An 18,674-nucleotide genomic window follows, 5' to 3' on the forward strand; every position below is an offset into this window, starting at 1 on the left:
AATGCAATGAATTATAATATACTTCAATGTTTCTCACTTTATTAATCTCATAAATAATCCATGGCAAATACTGTCCAGCAGTTACGTGTATAGTTGGCGCCTGTAAATTGCATTAATTTCAAAGAAGAAGATTTTTAAAAGCCAACAATAGTTGAATTTGAACATTTTACTTATTTTTTTTTTTGCTGGTTGCGACTTGCGCTTTACTTTTAACGGATCTCTGCTAATTGCAATTAACAATCAACGTTTGTTTGTTTGTTTTTGTTCTTTACATTTTAATACATATCAACGATCTAATAGTTCTCCCATTTTTTTCTCTTCTTCATTTATATATAATACACTGTATTGTCACTTGGATTTAACTTGCAATCTGTTTTTGTTTTCCCCGCTAATAATAATAATTTTAACTGCGGTTTTACATCTTAATAATTCTCTATCGGCTTGCGTATTCTCTTTATCGATCTCTCTTCATCTTAATAAATACTTGGCGAACGTAAGACAACAAAAAAACGAAAACAAAATAAACCAAAAAGTTGCTCACAATTTGTTAACAAAGTTATTACTTTTCCATATTACTCTAGTAACTAAAAAAAAGGGGGGTTAAAGGAGTTGCCTACGATGTCCGACAATGGCTCAATTTAATGCAGGATACAATTTTCTTGGCGCGTCGTTTAATTGCCGAGCCTTTTTTAATCTTAACCGTCGTCTCTTCCCTGGAACCATTGACCAAGTTAACGGCAGCAGCCTCGGCACTTGTGGATGCCTCATACAAATGGCACGCGGCATTGGCAGCAGCTGTTTTATTAGCACGAATCTCTGCAGCGGCAGATGCGGCACGACGCGCCAACTCCTCTAAAAATTAAAGGGAATAACCATAGTTAATAAGTATCATTGAAGGATTAATCAAATATAGAAAGGTACATACGATTCACATCATGCTCGGTAAAGTAAACATCTTCCTGATCCTGTTCGTTGCCGTAATGATAGGCTTCTAGGTAAGGCAGTACTGAGGAACGTCCGAATTTGTCGCCCTTGTGTAGAGGAATGGGTATCGGTGGGCCAGTCACCGCTGGTGCGGACAGGAACCAACTGCAAACATACCAAAAACAGCACATGATTTAAAATATTTAATAAAAAATTATACAATAAAAATATATATTTTTCAAGGCATTAAAAGTGGTTTAATTTAAGAAAAAAATTGAGATTTGGTTTTAAAATTATTTGTTGCCTTTTATCAATAAATAAAAATTCAAAATTTTAACAAATAGTTATTATTTTTGTTCTTTTAAAAAAGAGTTGAAATAATAATTCAATTGAAATTTTTCTCTTTTGAAATTCTTTAAGTCTCTTACATTCCATTTTATAATAAAAACTTAATGCACTTAAATTGATAATAAAAATTGTTGAGTTTTCAAAATAAATATTTACATTTTATTATTAATACCAAAATTTTGGAACACGACTTTACTAAATTTTGAAATTAATATGTTTGATTTTAGTTTTATTTCAAGTGATATTTTAATTTTCTTATTTAAATCAAAATTAAGTTACAAAATTTTGAATTGAAATTTTTTTGGCTTTATTTATTGTGACGTATTTTTTTTTTTAGATTGAAATAAAGAAAAAAAAATTTATTTTTTATAGTAAATCCTAAAAGCCGATATCTTTTGAGTACGTACATATATCCCATTACTAAAAGATATGTATCTAATCTTTTATTGAGAAAAAATTAAATATAAGCTTTATTATATGAATTTCAAATAAAATTTTTATGAAATTTTTAAATTCTTTTAAATTAATTTAAATGTATTCGAAACGAATAAACTACTTACGAATCTTTGCGTATCTGCTGTAGAGAGAGCCTCGCACTGGGATCTGCCTGAAGCATGCCCAGTATTAAGTTGGCAAAAGCCGCATCCAATTCGTATAACCAGTCTGGAGCAATCCACTGACTGCGTCCAATATTCTCCAGCAGTCGATAGATGTTGTCACCCTCAAAGGGATACAGACCCGTGACCAGATTGTAACTATAAAAGAAAACAAGTTATTACGTCTATCTATATAAATTAAACTGTTTGTCCTGTCTGACTGACTGACTGCTCATTGCACAGCCCAAACCATAAGATCTAGAATGCTGAAATTTTTACACAACAAAGCTAAGACAATTTTATCGGTTAATAAGGCGGCGATTTGTGAAATTTTAATTGAAAGGGGGGTCAAATTCGGGGTCAAAGCTAGGTAGCATAAAAAGCTTTGTGAGTTTTTAAGTTATCTCAACCAAACTCACAGATTGTGTCTTATATATCATATGTTACACCCTGAACAAATTTGGTTAAATTCGGATGACTTTATCATATAGCTGCCATAGGAACTTGTTTGTTTCTTAAGATTAGATTTTTCCCACCAAATCTAGCTATTTCCCACTAAATAACTTATAGATTAGCATAAGCAGTTATCTTACAGTGTAACGCCGCTGCTCCAAATATCGACTTTGAAGCCGGCGAATGTTTCATGGCCATTGGCAATTTCTGGCGGTTGAAACGCTGGCGATCCTTGGCCCGTTGTACAGGTGTCATCCGGCGCAAACAGATCCAGCTGCTCGGCCACACCAAAATCTGATATCTTGAGCGTCTGATCCAATGTGAGCAATAAGTTCCCAGGCTTAATATCCTTGTGTATGACACGACAACTGTGCAGATATTCCAGACCATTGACCAGTTGTTGGAAATATGTGTGCGCCTGAAACAGTGGCATCTTCTTATCGGGCGCATAATCGAGCATCTCTTGGAGCCCGCCAATGCAATACTCCATGACCAAATACATTTTCTGCTTCTCATCATTATATAGAACATCTACGAGTTGCACAACATTCTGGTGTTTCAGCTGCTTTAGTAAATGAATTTCCCGCGTCACATTCTGTTCCCCATTGGGAATCCGTCGCAGTTTGCGTTTGGTAAGGATTTTAACAGCTAGCCGGCATAGATTCTCCGAGTTCATGGCCTCCTTCACCTTGCCATAGGAACCCTCACCTAGTACATCACCCATTACGTATTTGTCCACCATTTTAATGTTTTTCTTTTTCTGCTGATAGATGATATCCTGACTGTCCACACGATTGAAGAACATGTTGCCAATGTCGAGAGTGACACGATCCAAGGTATCGATCTCATCATCATCCAGCCAGGTGACTTGTGGCTGCTCTGAGCCATGATTGGCATAGTGGGCAGCCTGTACATCCAGCTCCCTATCTGCAGTTGGAACTGTTGGCTCCTTTTCTTCAGTGAACTCCATGTAAGCCTCTTCCGCATCGGATGCTGTGTCAAAGTGATAATTTTTGTTAGTCAACAAGACTGTAATATCGTCGACTGTTTTATTCGATCCCTGCTGTTGTTCACCTCCACCTCCGCCTCCACCGCCTTCACTTCCTCCTCCTCCTCCTGCTTCAGCCTGCAGCTGTGTTGCTTTAACTTGTGCCTCCATTGCATGTGTGTGGTTCACAGTTACAGTCATTTGGCTGCTCCACTCGCTATTTGTGTACACCACTTATATATATATATATACACACAACGTTGCCGCCTCTCCTCTCTCTGCTCACCGCTCTCCTTGCTCGTTGTTGTTGGTGCCCAACAAGAAACTAGAACATTGCATAAACCTTCGCACTGCTTTTTGCCCACTGTGCGAACAGTTCACATTTCTCTGTTTCTCTGTCTCGCTGTTTCTCTGTTTACACCTTCGATTCCGAAGACTGTAGCAAGGCTTACTAGCTTCTTAATTTTGGTCCTCTACTTTATTTTATGCTAGAAATTTAGTGTTTACTTTAGACTTGTTAATATGTTGTTTTTAGTTGTATGTGTATGTCAATTGTTGATATAATATCGATAACTTCATCACGTATACCAAGTTTATACGATGTCGGCTTACATGAAATCGATTCAAATTGCATCGCACTATGAAATGTATTAAAAAAAACCCTACAGAATTTTACAAAACAATACAATTTCTGTTTATAATCAGCATATGGCATATCTAAAATAAATACACAATTGTTATTATTATTACGTCACTATTTTTATTGATGAAAATAAATATTTATTAATAATTTTAAATTGTACTTCTTAGTTGATATATAAGTGTTGTGAGTCCAAACGATTTTTGTTAAATCATGTTTAACTGCCTTATGAACTTGAACGACATCATCGATAACCAGTCAGCTGTTCAATGCGATATTTTAGCAGGACAACAATGATCTCCACATCGCATACAAAAGCTATCGATAGAAAAACAAGCACATGACAGATTTATGCATTAATAAATGCATTTATAATATATGCAAACAAATGCAAATTTTAAAAAATAATAATTTCTTGTTATTTTGATCTTGTAATGCTTTGCATAAAAAGCGGAATTATGCACGATAATTGTAGCACGACAAATTATGATATCGATGTGTTTAGGCGCATCACTGTCACAATTTATCGGCCGGGAAAAAAAGACTTTGTTATTGTTTGTTGCATTTGTTTTGAAATCCTTAAAAAGGTAAATGCAAGTCATGGCCACAGAAATTACAACAAAAGCGCGTTTGGAAAGACTAATGGCCGCCAAGGCGAACTTGGAGGCACAAATCAGTAAAAATGGACAGATATTGGCAGCGGTAAATAGCTAAATATATATATTAGGGTATATTCGTTATCATTAATGTTTGCTATGCTTGCAGAATGATAATGTGGGCATGAACGGTCCACTTGTTGACTCTGAGGGATTCCCTCGCAACGATATCGACATTTATCAGGTGCGTCAGGCGCGTCAGACGATTATTTGTTTGCAAAACGATCACAAGGAACTCATGAATCAAATACAAACCATGTTGAACAAATATCACTCGGAAATATCCACCACAGATCCAGAACTGGTGAATCGCGCCTCCGCTTTGGAGCTGAACAGCGAGGAGAGGGGAGCGGGAGGAGCCGTCATTGGTCCAATGGACACACGCGTCATTGTTGTTGTCAATCTAGTTAGTCCCAATTCGCCGGCAGAGGAAGCGGTCAGTATTAAAAGATGCTTAGGGGTGTTCCAGCAAAATAGAACATGTCTTACATTTCTGGAACACCCCTAATTATATTTTGTAAAGTAAGGTCTCTTTTTCTTTTGAAACCTATATTTATTTGGGTGCATCGATTAGTACGGACACAAAAAAAATTAAAAATGGTAATCCTCATATTTTTATATTAATTCTGTTTCTTGCAGGGATTACGCGTGGGGGACAAGATACTTCGCTTTGGCTCCATCAATGGCAACAACTTTAAGGACAGCTTGGCTCAAATTGGTGAAGTTGTGCGCAACATGCAGAACCAAAATGTCCAGCTGAAGATTAAACGTGATGAGCAGCTGCTGGATTTGATTCTCGTACCTAAGACGTGGACTGGCCGTGGCTTGCTGGGTTGCAATATTGTCCTGCCACCGGAGTCAATGGAATATTAATATTCTTTACACTGTCAATTTATTGCAAATAAAACCTAGCAAGTAAATTACAAAATTTGCTTCTTATTTATCACATTTTTACAGTACATAAAGTTCATATAGTTTTCTACTCACTTCATTATTATCTTTATTTATAAAAAACAGTTGTTGAATGAAAAAGTTAAAAAATTTTACATTTTAAACAGAATTTTTCAAACTTAGAAAATCATAAAAAAATAAAATACAGTTTTTATAATAATTAATAATAAAATTAAGTAATTGTAAATATTGAAAACGATGATAAGACGGGTGTGATATAACCATATCAGTTAAGCTGCCCGAATTCGCCGCTAAGTAAATGACCGTTAACCAGGCCATAGGTAAATACATTTCGATTGATTGCGGCCTGAATAATCGACGAAGCATAACCAATTTGTGATTTCAGTATTGAAAGCGACAGGCAGTAACGGCGGCTGGATAACTATGCCAAGCAAGGACATCAACAAAACCAGGCTAATTGAAACATACTGCAAAGGAAAGAAAAACGCACTTCACATACAAAGTTCAATGGGCGGCTTTAATTTGAATGGGCGCCATTTGCAAAAGCTTTCGCAAGTTGGCAGCGCCGATTCTTTAGCGCTCATTGTGGTGTGGTGAATGTGCGAGTGCCGAGTACTGAGTACCGAGTACCACAAAAGGATTCAATCCAGCAGCCTGTCGTCCATTGTGCGCCGTTGCGATGCCAGTTGAGAAATACAATCGAATGTGCGTGCATTGCGAAACGGGAAGACGAAACGAAACGAAAGACGTGCCAAAGAGGAATCTCAATAGAGATGAAATTGTGTAGTGAAAATTTGTGTAATTAAGACAACATCGAAAAGCTAATGATAAATTACAAGGATGCGACCGAAAAATTCCTGGAAATGCGCAACTAATTTGGCAACAAAACTAATTAATGTGTGTTTTATATAATGAATACAAGTTTCCTCTTTTTCTTTGCTTTTCTTTTCTCTCCTTTTTTTCCTTCTTGATGCTTGCGAGCACGTTGAATAGGGTGAGTGGGCAGACAGTTAACGAGACGACAACCACAGGATGCTTATATGGTAGATAGTGTCACAGTCAGAGTCACAGTCATTGCCAATGCACACAGTTAGTCAAGTAATTGTTTTGACAAATTTCATAATTTGCTAAATAAATACAATATTTTAATAAAGTTACGTAGCACAAGCTTATAAAACATAAACAAGATACGTTGGGTTGAACTATACAGTTAATCAAGAAAGTGCTTTGACAAAATCCAAAATATTGTATAAATTTCTTTTGAAAAATATATAGTATTTATAGTTTTAAGGATTTTTATTTAATTCTTGTTTGATTATTCCTGACTTAAGTATTTTTTTTTTAATTTAGCTATACAGCTAGTCAAGAAAGTGTTTTAACAAAATCCTAAAATATACACAATTTCTTTTGAAAAATATATACATATAGTTTTAATGATTATTATTAAATTTTTGTTTTATTAATCTTGTCTTTAGTATTTTTATTAAATTAAACTATACGTTTAGTTAAGTAAGTGTTTTGACAACATACAAAATTTACACAATTTCTTTTAAAAAATATGTACATATAGTTTAATGAATATTTATGGAATTTCTCTTGTATTATATTTGTCTAAATCATTTTTTTTTAATTAACTATTTTTTAAAAATGTGTGCATTTTTATTTAGTCAAAACACCAACTTGACAAACTGTATACAAATACAAATCAAATAAAGCGAGACAATAAAAAAAAAAACGATGGAGGCTGCGCGATTCCGACTACGATGACGATTGCGATTACAATTGCGGGTGGCGCAACAAATAAAGTGGTGGCAAAAAAAAGAAGAAGTCAGCAAAGGAAGCTGCGATAAAAACGAGCATAGGGAAACTAGCAAAAAGTTAAGCAAGGCGGTGTGGGAGGAGAAGGAGGTGGTGGATGAAGACAGCTGCAACAAATTTCGACACAGAAAACTTCAGTTTATGTTGTGGCATCCTCTTTCTCAGTGCTAAACCACCCTCTTCTCACTCTCACTCACAACTCTGGCTCCATAATTTGAAAAAAAGCCATGGTTTTGTATGTGTGTGTGTGAATGAGTGTCTCTCTCTCTCTTTCTTTCTCTGCCTCTGTTTGTGAGTGATGTACGTTTCAAAGCGCCATTTTAACGCACTGCAGACAGCTTGAGACGAACACACACACACACACACACACACACGCATACAGAGAGAGAGAGCACACACACATGTAGAGTTAGATTCCCATACAAATACTAAAGTATGAATAATTCAATGTTACTGCAATGCTGCCTGCTTGTTACCCAAATTGAAAAGCAGCGCTAAAACATAGTACTCCCTTTTTTGTAAGACCCTTTACTTTAAAAGTACAAGGGGTGTGTTAAGTTATCAAAAACTAGTTTCGAAAATAAGTATTCGACTGTGTGCTCATTGCTTTAGTGGCGAAAGTGCAAGTTTTCTGATCGAGAAATCCCGGGTTTGAATCCTGCTTCTGAAGTTTTTCTTTATTTGAAATTCTCTTTTTAAATTATTTGTATATGTAATTTTTTGAAACATTAAATTTGTATTATATTATTTCTTGAGTTCGAATCCCGCTGCTATTTTATATTTGTAATTCGTTTTTAAGTTAGTTGCATTTGTAATTTTTACAAAAGTTTAATTAGTTATATTTTTATTTCTGAGTTTGATTTTTGCTGCTGAACTTCTTTATTTTTTTTTTAAATTTATTGTTAGTATTATATTTGTAAATTTTTGAAAAATAATATTTTTTTATATTTATTTCCTGAGTTCGTTTTTGTGTTTGAAGTTTTAAAATTAAAGAAAAATTGGTTTTCTTGTTGAATTATAAAAAGTTATTAAGAATTATTATGATTTATGCATAAAATAATTAGCAACAGGAAGTATTTAATAATTAAATTAATTTTTTTACAAATATTTTTATCTCTAACTAAAAAATAAAATGTATATTATATTTATTTTAAATATTAATATTTTTCTTTTCCTACAGAATAAGTACAGGGTCTTTCGCAGTCGATTTTGCTCAATTGTAGTCTCCATTAATTTTCGCTTGACAATAACAACGTGGTCTTAAATTTGCTGTAATTTGTCGACTTTTCCTGCCGTTTTTCATCTCTTTATGCGTTTAAACTGCGCGTGGCATTTCCCTTTCCCCCTCTCTCCCCTCCATTTCCCTCCCCTTCATTTCGTTATATACTTTTTGAATAATTCAAGAACTTGTGTTACCGCCAAATCTGTAAATTGTTTACAGGTTTACACTTTTGCCCCAAATTTGGCTGTCAAAAATCTTGGCGCTTACGAATGAATATTTTAGTTGGAAGCCAATTTAAAACACACACATACACATACATGCATGTTAGTGTTCACACATGCAAGTGTATGTGTTTGTAGGTCCTTGTTCTGTGGTTTTTTGACGATAACAGATTGGGCATAATGCATCATTAGTTACAAGGATGTTGTCGATATTGTTGAGGTTTTTTTTGGTATATAAAGTTTATTTCTGTCACCTTAAATCCTTTACTAGCCGCAGGTTGCATCGGCCGAAGGACTTTGCAACAACTATGTGTCTCAAGCAGCAGCAAAAAGTCCTTGAAAGTATGGTTGTCAGATTCAGAAGACGCTAGAAAATACAGAATATTTTTGTAAATATTTCAACTGAGAATAAACTTTAAGAAAACTATTAATAACAGAGAGAAAAATGTAGAAAAAAATGAAAATTCAAATAAGAAACAAGTCACTGAATATAAATTAAATAGCACAGAGTTTTGTTCAATAATTTCATTAATATTTTATTTATTCGATTTTTATAAACTTTGAACTCAAGTGTACATTTTAAAATTCATTTTTACTGCAATACAAACTAAACTTATGTCAAAATATATTTTTTAAAATATTCCTGAATTTCTTTAATATTTTTTTTAGTCGATTTCTATAAAATTTGAACTCAAGTGTACATTTTTAATATGCATTTTTAATACAATACAAACTCAGTACAAGCTAAACTTATGACAAAATATATTTTTAAGAATATTGGCTAAAGTTAAAAATTTTGATTACTCTATATATTTTTCCGCACTTCTTAAGTTACTTTTATTTTGGTATTCCTTGTTTTATGTGTGCCAATTTCTACACGGAATCTCAGATTTATGTAGTATTCATGGTATCAAATCTAAATAGCAGGATTAAAGTCTTTTTTTTTTTTAAATCGCGCAATTTTAAAATACATTTTTTTATATTTTCTTAGTTTTTGTCTTTTCAATATTCATTTTGTAACATTTCATGAAATATTTTTGATTTTCTAATAATAATTTTAATTTTTCACATATTTTCCCTTTTCCTAATATTTATTTATATCAATGGAATTTTCACATTTTTTATTGAAATTCTTATAGGAAATTGTTTAAGGCAACTGATGAAGCAGAGCACAAACAAGATGATGATGATGGAGATGATGATGCAGTTACAAATGCAGCAGCAGCGTTATAAATAACACAAGGACTTGTAGAAGGGCGACCGAGAGGACAAAGAGGACAAAGTCAACGGCAATGGCGGCGACAGTGTGACAAAAATAAATGCAGCAACAACAAAGTACAATTGTGACTACAAGTGTGACTAAAATAAAAATCTACATATATGTACATACAACATACAACATATGTAGTTAATGCAATTGCAGCACACACACAAGTGACAACTAAGTGAATTTGTTGTGAGTTAATTGCCCAGTGCGCCAAAAAGTAGGCAACGAAAAAGCACAGAATCTAAAAGTAAGCGACGAGAGAGTGAGATGGGAGAGTGAGAGCGCGAGAGAGTGAGAGTGCCAGTGCAAGTGGCAAGTGGCCAAGGTGTCAACGTGTATGTGTATGTGTGTTTGTGTGTGTGTTTAAGTTACCGTGCTTAACCTGATTTCGAAAAGTTTGTCCTTTTAACGCGACAACAACAGCAACAAAAACAACCACACACATACAGCACACACACATACAATGCACATATGGATGTGTGGAAGAGCTTCAAGATTAGCAACCGCAAGAGAAGACGACGACGTCAGAGACATTGTCAGTGTATTTGTATGTGTATGTGTATGTGTGCGCGTGTAGTGGTAAATGTGAATGTGAGGGAGCATGCATATATTTATAATTATTACCAATAACCTCGCCTAAATGAAGCATGAAGAAACAAAATGTGCGCACGATATCCCTGATCGTGTGTACATTTACATATTTACTCGTGGGTGCCGCCGTCTTTGATGCCCTCGAATCGGAGACGGAGAAACGGCGTTGGGAGGCTCTGCAAGGTAAATTCAATTACATCAATCACTTACATTTAACAATTACACAAACTCTACTCTACAAATCTCTAACAACAAATTCTTGTTGTTGCCAAAAAAAGCTTTCATATATCAAAACATATGTTAAAAGGTTTTCTTAACTCAAAAACTTTTCAAATAAATTTAATTTATTTCTAATATATATTGTAGAAAATTAAATCTCTCACATTTTATTCCAATAGTTTTAACAGTTTATGTCAAGTTGCAAGTCAAAACTTTGCTGCTTTGTTTTATTTTCGACTAATTTCGACATAAGGAGTTGATTAGAAGTGAAAACTTGAGATTTAAAAATTTTATTTTTCAAAATTCCAAAGGGGGGACCCTATGCTCTGAAATCGAAACCAAGATATAGAGGGGAAAATATTTTTTTTTTTAAATAAATTAAATTTGAATGCAAAATGAATTAAGAGGCCGTATCATGATTAAAATGACATTCCGTTTGAAAATCGGATCAGTTTTGACAAAGTTATGGCAGTTTAAAGTCGGTCACATCCTTGACCAAGCAACTTTACAAGTCAAAATTTTTGTTCAATTTGACATGATTTTTTTACAGAAAAATGAAAGGTCTCAGAATCAAGTTTAAAGTGTTGTTTTATACTAATTTCGACATAAGGAGTTGATTAGAAGTGAAAACTTAAGAATTAAAATTTTTATTTTTCAAAATTTCAAAGGGGGGACCCTATGCTCTGAAACCGAAACCAAGATCTAGAGGCCAAATAAATTTTTAACTAAATTAATTAAATTTGAATGCAGAATGAAATTAGAGGTCAAATCGTGATCAAAATGACATTCCCTTTAAAAATTGGTTAACTTTTGACAAAGTTATGACAGTTTGAAGTTTGGTGAACTTGCAATTTGTCCGAAAAATGACATCGCTGACATTTCAAAATTAGGTTGCATTCCGCACCAATTATGTTTTATTTATTTTCTTAAATATTAATTACTGAATTTTGACCATTGCAGCTGTCGAGGACATGATAATACGCAAATATAATATATCACAGGAAGATTTTAAAGTCATGGAGACGGTGGTTCTCAAATCGGAGCCACACAAGGCCGGCCAGCAATGGAAGTTCACTGGCGCATTTTATTATGCAACTACAGTGCTAACCACAATTGGTAACCAGTCTTATTTATATGCACCCAATTCAAAATTAAAAAAAAAAATGAAATTTTAAACCTAATTCAATATATACAAGAAATTATTATATATTGTAACGCATTTTTAAATTTATTAAGAATTAAGTATGAATCCTTATATTTTCAGAATATATTCAGTTTAAAATTGATTCGCTTTGCCTTATAACATATATTTTACTAAAATTTGAAAAACTTATGAAAGATCAAAGAATCAATTATTATGTTTTAAAAAACACATTTTTAGAGTTTAAGTTATTTGGAATTAATTTTGCGGCAAATATTTTTAATTTAACATAATATTTCAAGATTTTATGAAACTCAAAACTGATATAGCTGGTAAAGCTTATATAGCTGGAAAGGGACTTAAATCATTATACGTTTTATTATAAAACTCAAGAAATAATCGTTATTCGATCATTATTGTAAATATTGGCATATTTCACGTTTTTTTACAGTTGCTAGAAGTGAATGATTTTTTCAATTGAAAAAAACCAAATAAAAATTATTTACTGTCACTGATAAATCTTAATTACTAATTTTAAAAATTTTGTAGGCTATGGACACTCAACGCCAACTACGCGTGGAGGGAAACTGTTTACAATGTGTTATGCCATTGTTGGTATTCCCTTGGGCCTCGTCATGTTTCAGAGCATCGGAGAAAGAGTGAATAGACTGAGCAGGTGGATAAAGTCTCTTTCTCAATTGTACTTAACTAACCAATTATATTCTTTGCTGCATTTGTAGTTTTGTTATCAAAGCGGTGCGATCATCGCTGCGCTGCAAACGAACCGTTGCATCCGAGGTGGACCTTATATGCGTTGTCACGACGCTCAGTTCACTGACGATCGCAGGCGGTGCTGCGGCCTTTTCAAGATTTGAGGGCTGGAGCTACTTTGATTCAGTATATTACTGTTTTATTACTTTAACCACAATAGGTGAGCATGGCTAAACAAAAAAATATTTACAAAAAAAAATATTAAATTTAAACCAATTTGTTGATTTTTACCAATTTTCATTTATGTTCCAATTCATTAAATTATAATAAAATTATAATACAATTTCATTATTGATTATTTTTTTTTTTAATAAAAATGGATATGTAATTAATTATGTATATTTTAAAAATATTTCATAAAATTTTCTGTATTATAAAAATTATAAGTATTAAAAATTTAATATATATAGTATATAATATTTTTTTCTAAATAAAAATGGAAATGGAATTTTATTATGTATATTAAAAATATTTCATAAAATTTTATGTGTATTAAAAAAATTTAGTATTAAAAATTGAATACATATAGTATATCAACTTTAAATTTTTAATTCTACGCATAAAACTTAAAATTTGAAATAATTTACATTCCAATCCATTAAATTATAATACAACTTCATTATTGATTTTTTTCTAAATAAAAATGGAAATGGAATTTTATTATGCATATTAAAAATATTTCATAAAATTTTCTTTATATTAAAAATTATTGGTATTCTAAATTGAATATATATAGTATAAAAACTTTTAATTTTTTATTCTACACATAAAATTTAAAATTTGAAATAATTTATATTCCAATCCATTAAATTATAATACAACCTCATTATTGATAATATTTTTTTCTAAATAAAAATGGAAATGTCATTTTATATGTATATTAAAAATATTTCAAAAATTTTCTGTATAATAAAAATTATAAGTATTAAAAATTGAATATATATATAAACTTTTAATTTTTTATTCTACACATAAAATTTAAAATAATAATAAAATTTGAATCATAATTATATTCTATATAAAGTATGTTTCAAAATTTAGAAATAGAATTTCTTTATTTAAAAAAAAAAAAAATTTTTTAATGATCCATTTCAGTACTTTTATCATTTATCTAGACTATAACTTTCGGGTTTGTTTTTTCTTAAAATTTATAAATTATGAAATAATATTTACTTTCATTTATTGTACAAAAAAAAATTAATTCTTAACATTTATAATAAAAATTGAAAATAGTTGTGTATTAAAGGTATTGTTAAGATCTAATTATTTTATTTTTCAAAATCTTTCATAATAACTAACTCTATCACAAAAAATTTACTTTTCACTTTTAGGCTTTGGCGATATGGTAGCCTTACAGAAAGATAATGCACTAAATAGGAAACCCGAATATGTTATGTTCGCACTGATATTCATACTATTCGGATTGGCAATTGTTGCCGCCTCACTGAACTTGTTAGTACTTAGGTTTGTTACAATGAATACCGAGGATGAGAGACGTGATGAGGCCCAGGCCATGCAGGTGAGTTCGGTTCCATCATCATTAACTCTTATGATCAATATACGATTCCTAATTATTTATCTGTAGACTTGCGGACTGTTTCCGAATGTATTCTTATATACAATTTGACCTAGTAAAAAGTAAAAACTAGTTTTCCTATTCATAATACCTTATAATCAATCTTATAACTAGTCTCACTACAATTCCCAACTGACTTATAAATATATCTAACTGAAAAACATTACATTAATATAAAATCGTAATTCTGAAATTTACATTTTTTATTCATATTCGACTTTACTTGATCATTTTTCCAATTTCGACTTTACTTGATAATTTCTTAAATTTTTGCTTATAGTTAAGATTCATATAAAAAACCTATTTTTATTAACTATTTGCTTGCCAACTTGTTGCACATTTTTTTAAATCAACTTATTCAAGCACATTCCGTTTTTTCTTCGATATTTGCAAATTCTAAACATTTTTCAACTATTTGAATTAATTAAAAAATTTATGAAATTCATGCAGTCAGAGATAACGATGATAAATTTAATCGAAAATCATATATATATATATATTTTTTATCTTTTTTGGCATATTTTTCGGTTGCTTTTGACTTGACCAAAATACAAAATATGAAAACAAATGCAAACGCGAACTTAGTTTATGACCAAGTCCACTTTATGGACCAATGAGGTGATTGCGGTTTTATTGAGCTTTAAAATACATTTTGGCCAACTAATCTAACTATTAAACAACAAACTTGAAACACACTGAACAATTAATACATTCATAATAAGCTTTAAACAGAACAACAAATAAATACAACCAAACAATACAAAAACAAGAACACATTTTTTCCCTTTCGAAACTTGATTAAGTACTTGTAAATAATTATACAAATTTATATATATATGATGTTACAGGCACTACAAGTGGCTGTAAAACTGGAGGGCGATGTGATAACATCAAATGGTTCCATATTGAGTGGCTACGAGGGACACGATGGCCAATCTCTCAACGGCACAAATACATCATCAATGTGCTCCTGTCGCTGTATCTGTCTCAATGGAAACCGGCATAAAAAGTATGTAATCCCTGCACTTTCATTTAGATCTAAGCATCTCAGATAAGAGAGGGCCCAAAAGGCATAGGCCAATTACTGTTGGCTTTTGTGCTCGACCTCATCTACTCAATCCACTCAAGTGTTGTGTGTTGAGTGTCCGTTTTCTGCTCTCTGTTTGCCAAGCATTCGACATGATTGAGAATGTGTTGAGGCGAAAAAATGGATACGGATAAATCTTAAAATATATTATATGAGTGAAAAAAAATCTCAAAAATTTTACAGTAATAAATCTTGGTAATAGACAGAATTACAGAATTTAAAATTAATCAAAGCCAATTTTTCTGATTTTTTATTAACTTCAGTTCATTTTCAAAAAAATAAATTGTACTTCTTTTTTTTACACGATATTTCCAGAAAAAACTTTTACTATTTTTCTTACTTCAATATTTAAGAAAGTGTCTTCGTTTCAAATATTAATCATTGAAATCGTTGGAAAGATCGTTGATTTTAACATTTGCTTAAAAAATGCTCCAGCAATAAAAAAAATTTAACCCTATGAGGTTGATAAGTCGAATAAAAGATAGAGAGTTAGGAACTAGTTTTTGAGCTCAATGATTAAATGTTTAGATAGGCAAACAAAGGAGCAACAACAAAATACTTGCAGTGTTGGCGCCACAAAGACGCACAAGCATAATTCTGGTTAAACTAATCTAATTAGTCTATGCCGTTGCCTTTTAAATAACAATGTTATATATACATATTTATTTGATACATGCATGTTTTTAAATTTATAATATTTATATAATATACATTTTGTTGTGTGTATTTTGTCTTTAATGTTTTATTTTGAAATTCTTCTCTGGATGTGCTTTATACTATTTATCTCTGGCAACAGACACAAGAATGCGAGCAGTGACCGTGTTGCAGAGTAAGCAGCATTTTCTACTCTTCATTATAAATTATGAATTTAATATACTTATACTATTATTTTATTTATTAGTGTAGAAACGATTAAATTCTTTAAACATAAATAATAATTGTGAATTTTCATCGAAAAGCTAAAAGCTATCTGCATAAAAAAATTTTAAATTGAAATTAAATTTTAACTTTGAAAATAATTGATACATTGTTGTTTTTCAATTTTCATTTGAATAAAGTGAACATTTTCATTTGAACTAAGTGAAAATTTTCATTTGAATTAAGTGAAAAATTTTCATTTGAATTAAGTGAAAATTTTCATTTGAATAAAGTGAAAATTTTCATTTGAAAAAAGTGAAAATTAATTATATTTATAAATATGTAAAAAAAAAATATATAGAATACGGAATTATAATTGAAAAATATCAAAAAAATAATTGAAAAAAAAAGATAATTTTATTAAAATTGGATATTTTCTCTATGTTTTTTAATAAAAAAATTACTTTATAATTTTTGAATACAAATGGATAATTTATAATTAATTATTATTGCAAAAATACTGAAATTTAATTTTACTTATAAATACAAAAAGATTAACTGTTGTTTTTAATTTTTATTAGCATAAAGAGAATATTATATTATATTTATAAAAATGTAAAATAAATGTTAGTCTTAAATAGTTATGTAGAAATTCAAAAAAATAATTAAATATACTTACAAGAATATCACAAAATATATTGAAAAAAATAAATGAATTTTATAATTTTGGATATTTTAATTTATATTTTTAATAAGAAATTGAAAACAAGAGTTAATAAAGGAAAATTATTAACTATTACATATTTTCTTAATTCAGATCAAAACAAGAGACGTAATTAATTTTTGTGATTAACATTGCAAGTAACTGTTTATTAAGTTTCCATGCTTTGTTTATATTTATCCAGATATATCTTTTTGTATACGATTTTTATAAAGCTTTTAGTATTATTGAGGATATATATTTTATATTGAGACAGTTATTTATGAACTATTTTATACATATTTTTAAAAATATTATTATGTTTTATATATATTGTATTCCACAGACACCAATTCAAGATGCGCAGATCTCCGACGCACATACGACACCTGCTGCCGGAGGTGGTGCCCATGCAGGATCTGAACTACGATACGCAGAGTATGCACACCATTGGGGCGCTCAATGGAAGTGGCATCATGAGTGGCAGTCATATGGGAATGGGAGTGGGAATGGGCATTGGCCTGGATGTGGTGGATGATACCGCAAATCGATCACCGATCGTCAAACCACAAACACATCCACATAAATTGCTGAAACGCAATGTTTCACTTTTATCATTTCGTATTTAAGCAGCCACTGTGGAAGGAACAACGACTCTTGTGGTAGATGCCACGCCCCCCATCCCCTGATCTACCCCCTCCACAAATACATAAAAAAAAGGACTTGCAAATTAAAGTGATAAACTACTCTCTGATACATAGTAAATAATACTATAATACTTATATAAATAATTACTTAAAACTGAAACTGCAGCATAGCAAATATTTGAATTGTATTGCAAAGTGCAAGTTATTCAAAATAATTAGATATATTTATGTGCATTTACAATGTAAACTAGTGCATAAATATATTGAGATATCTAGAGACCTACACACCTACTGAAATAAATATATACATTACTGAATTAGGGCACTATCAAATTGATCTAAACCACTGCCATTTCCAAGAGCGTTAGAAACAAAAGTCACAAATCAATTCACACACTTTCTCTTAACTCTATTTACATAGATACATACAAATATTTTAACATTCACTACAAAATGTTAGTGAGAACATAGAACATGCCAAACCATATAAAACTTAATAGATTCGATCAGGGATCGTATAGAATGACTTATATTTATTTTATTTAATTAAAAAATACATTGACATAATGATCCTTTCAAGAAAATATTTGAATTTTCGGCATAATTTAAAACTACGAATTTTTATGGATTTTCATCAATGACACTGATTCATTTTAAAATCTATTTATAGAAAACTCTTTGTCCTGACTCACTCACTGACTTACTGAGCACTGCACAGCCCAAATCGTAAGAGCTAGGAGGCTGAAATTTTCACACAACGTAGCCGAGACAAATCTGGCTATAATAATGAGTTTTATTTTGATCAATAAATTTTTTTTTTTTTTCTTAAGATTAATCAATATCATTGATGACAATTCTTAAAAATCATTATTTAATCATTATTCTGTAATTTTTTTAAAATAGCTCATAATGATCACATTCCCTGGTGAGAACATAGGTAGAACATCCCAAACCAAATAAAACTTAATAGGTTCGATATAAAAATAAAATACTTAATTGTGTAAATAACTAAATATTGCTTAAACATTTAATTAGTATA

The 18,674-nt window shown here is 31.1% G+C and overlaps 3 protein-coding genes and 1 long non-coding RNA gene across 6 annotated transcripts; 3 read left to right on the top strand and 1 right to left on the bottom strand.

The window, feature by feature from the left end:
- Positions 1–19: 19 nt before the first annotated feature.
- On the bottom strand, positions 20–3,887 carry LOC117789880 (serine/threonine-protein kinase STK11). 2 transcript variants are annotated; one of them, XM_034629047.1, is made up of 5 exons: positions 3,396–3,887; positions 2,462–3,314; positions 1,833–2,027; positions 926–1,089; positions 20–852 (listed from the first exon to the last, which is right to left on the bottom strand). In XM_034629047.1, the coding sequence occupies exons 1-5, from the start codon at positions 3,508–3,510 to the stop codon at positions 614–616; spliced, it is 1,566 nt and encodes a 521-aa protein (XP_034484938.1). In that variant the 5' UTR covers positions 3,511–3,887; the 3' UTR covers positions 20–613. The 2 variants fall into 2 exon arrangements, with proteins under 2 accessions (XP_034484938.1, XP_034484937.1); XM_034629046.1 differs by having other exon boundaries at positions 2,462–3,883.
- Positions 3,888–4,496: 609 nt separating this feature from the next.
- LOC117789882 (26S proteasome non-ATPase regulatory subunit 9) lies at positions 4,497–5,533 on the top strand. Its single transcript, XM_034629048.1, has 3 exons — positions 4,497–4,651; positions 4,715–5,041; positions 5,245–5,533. Exons 1-3 carry the CDS (start codon positions 4,541–4,543, stop codon positions 5,476–5,478), a joined length of 672 nt encoding a protein of 223 aa, XP_034484939.1. The 5' UTR covers positions 4,497–4,540; the 3' UTR covers positions 5,479–5,533.
- A 646-nt stretch (positions 5,534–6,179) lies between these two features.
- On the top strand, positions 6,180–10,051 carry LOC117791654. The gene is made up of 2 exons (XR_004618085.1): positions 6,180–6,414; positions 9,918–10,051. It is a non-coding gene; the product is annotated as an uncharacterized LOC117791654 (long non-coding RNA).
- A 625-nt stretch (positions 10,052–10,676) lies between these two features.
- Positions 10,677–17,723, top strand: LOC117792186 (two pore potassium channel protein sup-9). 2 transcript variants are annotated; one of them, XM_034632214.1, is made up of 8 exons: positions 10,677–10,819; positions 11,816–11,971; positions 12,546–12,672; positions 12,737–12,927; positions 14,099–14,286; positions 15,192–15,352; positions 16,227–16,259; positions 17,335–17,723. In XM_034632214.1, the coding sequence occupies exons 1-8, from the start codon at positions 10,693–10,695 to the stop codon at positions 17,615–17,617; spliced, it is 1,266 nt and encodes a 421-aa protein (XP_034488105.1). In that variant the 5' UTR covers positions 10,677–10,692; the 3' UTR covers positions 17,618–17,723. The 2 variants fall into 2 exon arrangements, with proteins under 2 accessions (XP_034488105.1, XP_034488106.1); XM_034632215.1 differs by lacking the exon at positions 16,227–16,259.
- Positions 17,724–18,674: the final 951 nt, after the last annotated feature.

This window comes from Drosophila innubila (genome assembly GCF_004354385.1).
Source record: "Drosophila innubila isolate TH190305 chromosome 3R unlocalized genomic scaffold, UK_Dinn_1.0 2_E_3R, whole genome shotgun sequence".
Classification (NCBI taxonomy): domain Eukaryota; kingdom Metazoa; phylum Arthropoda; class Insecta; order Diptera; family Drosophilidae; genus Drosophila; species Drosophila innubila.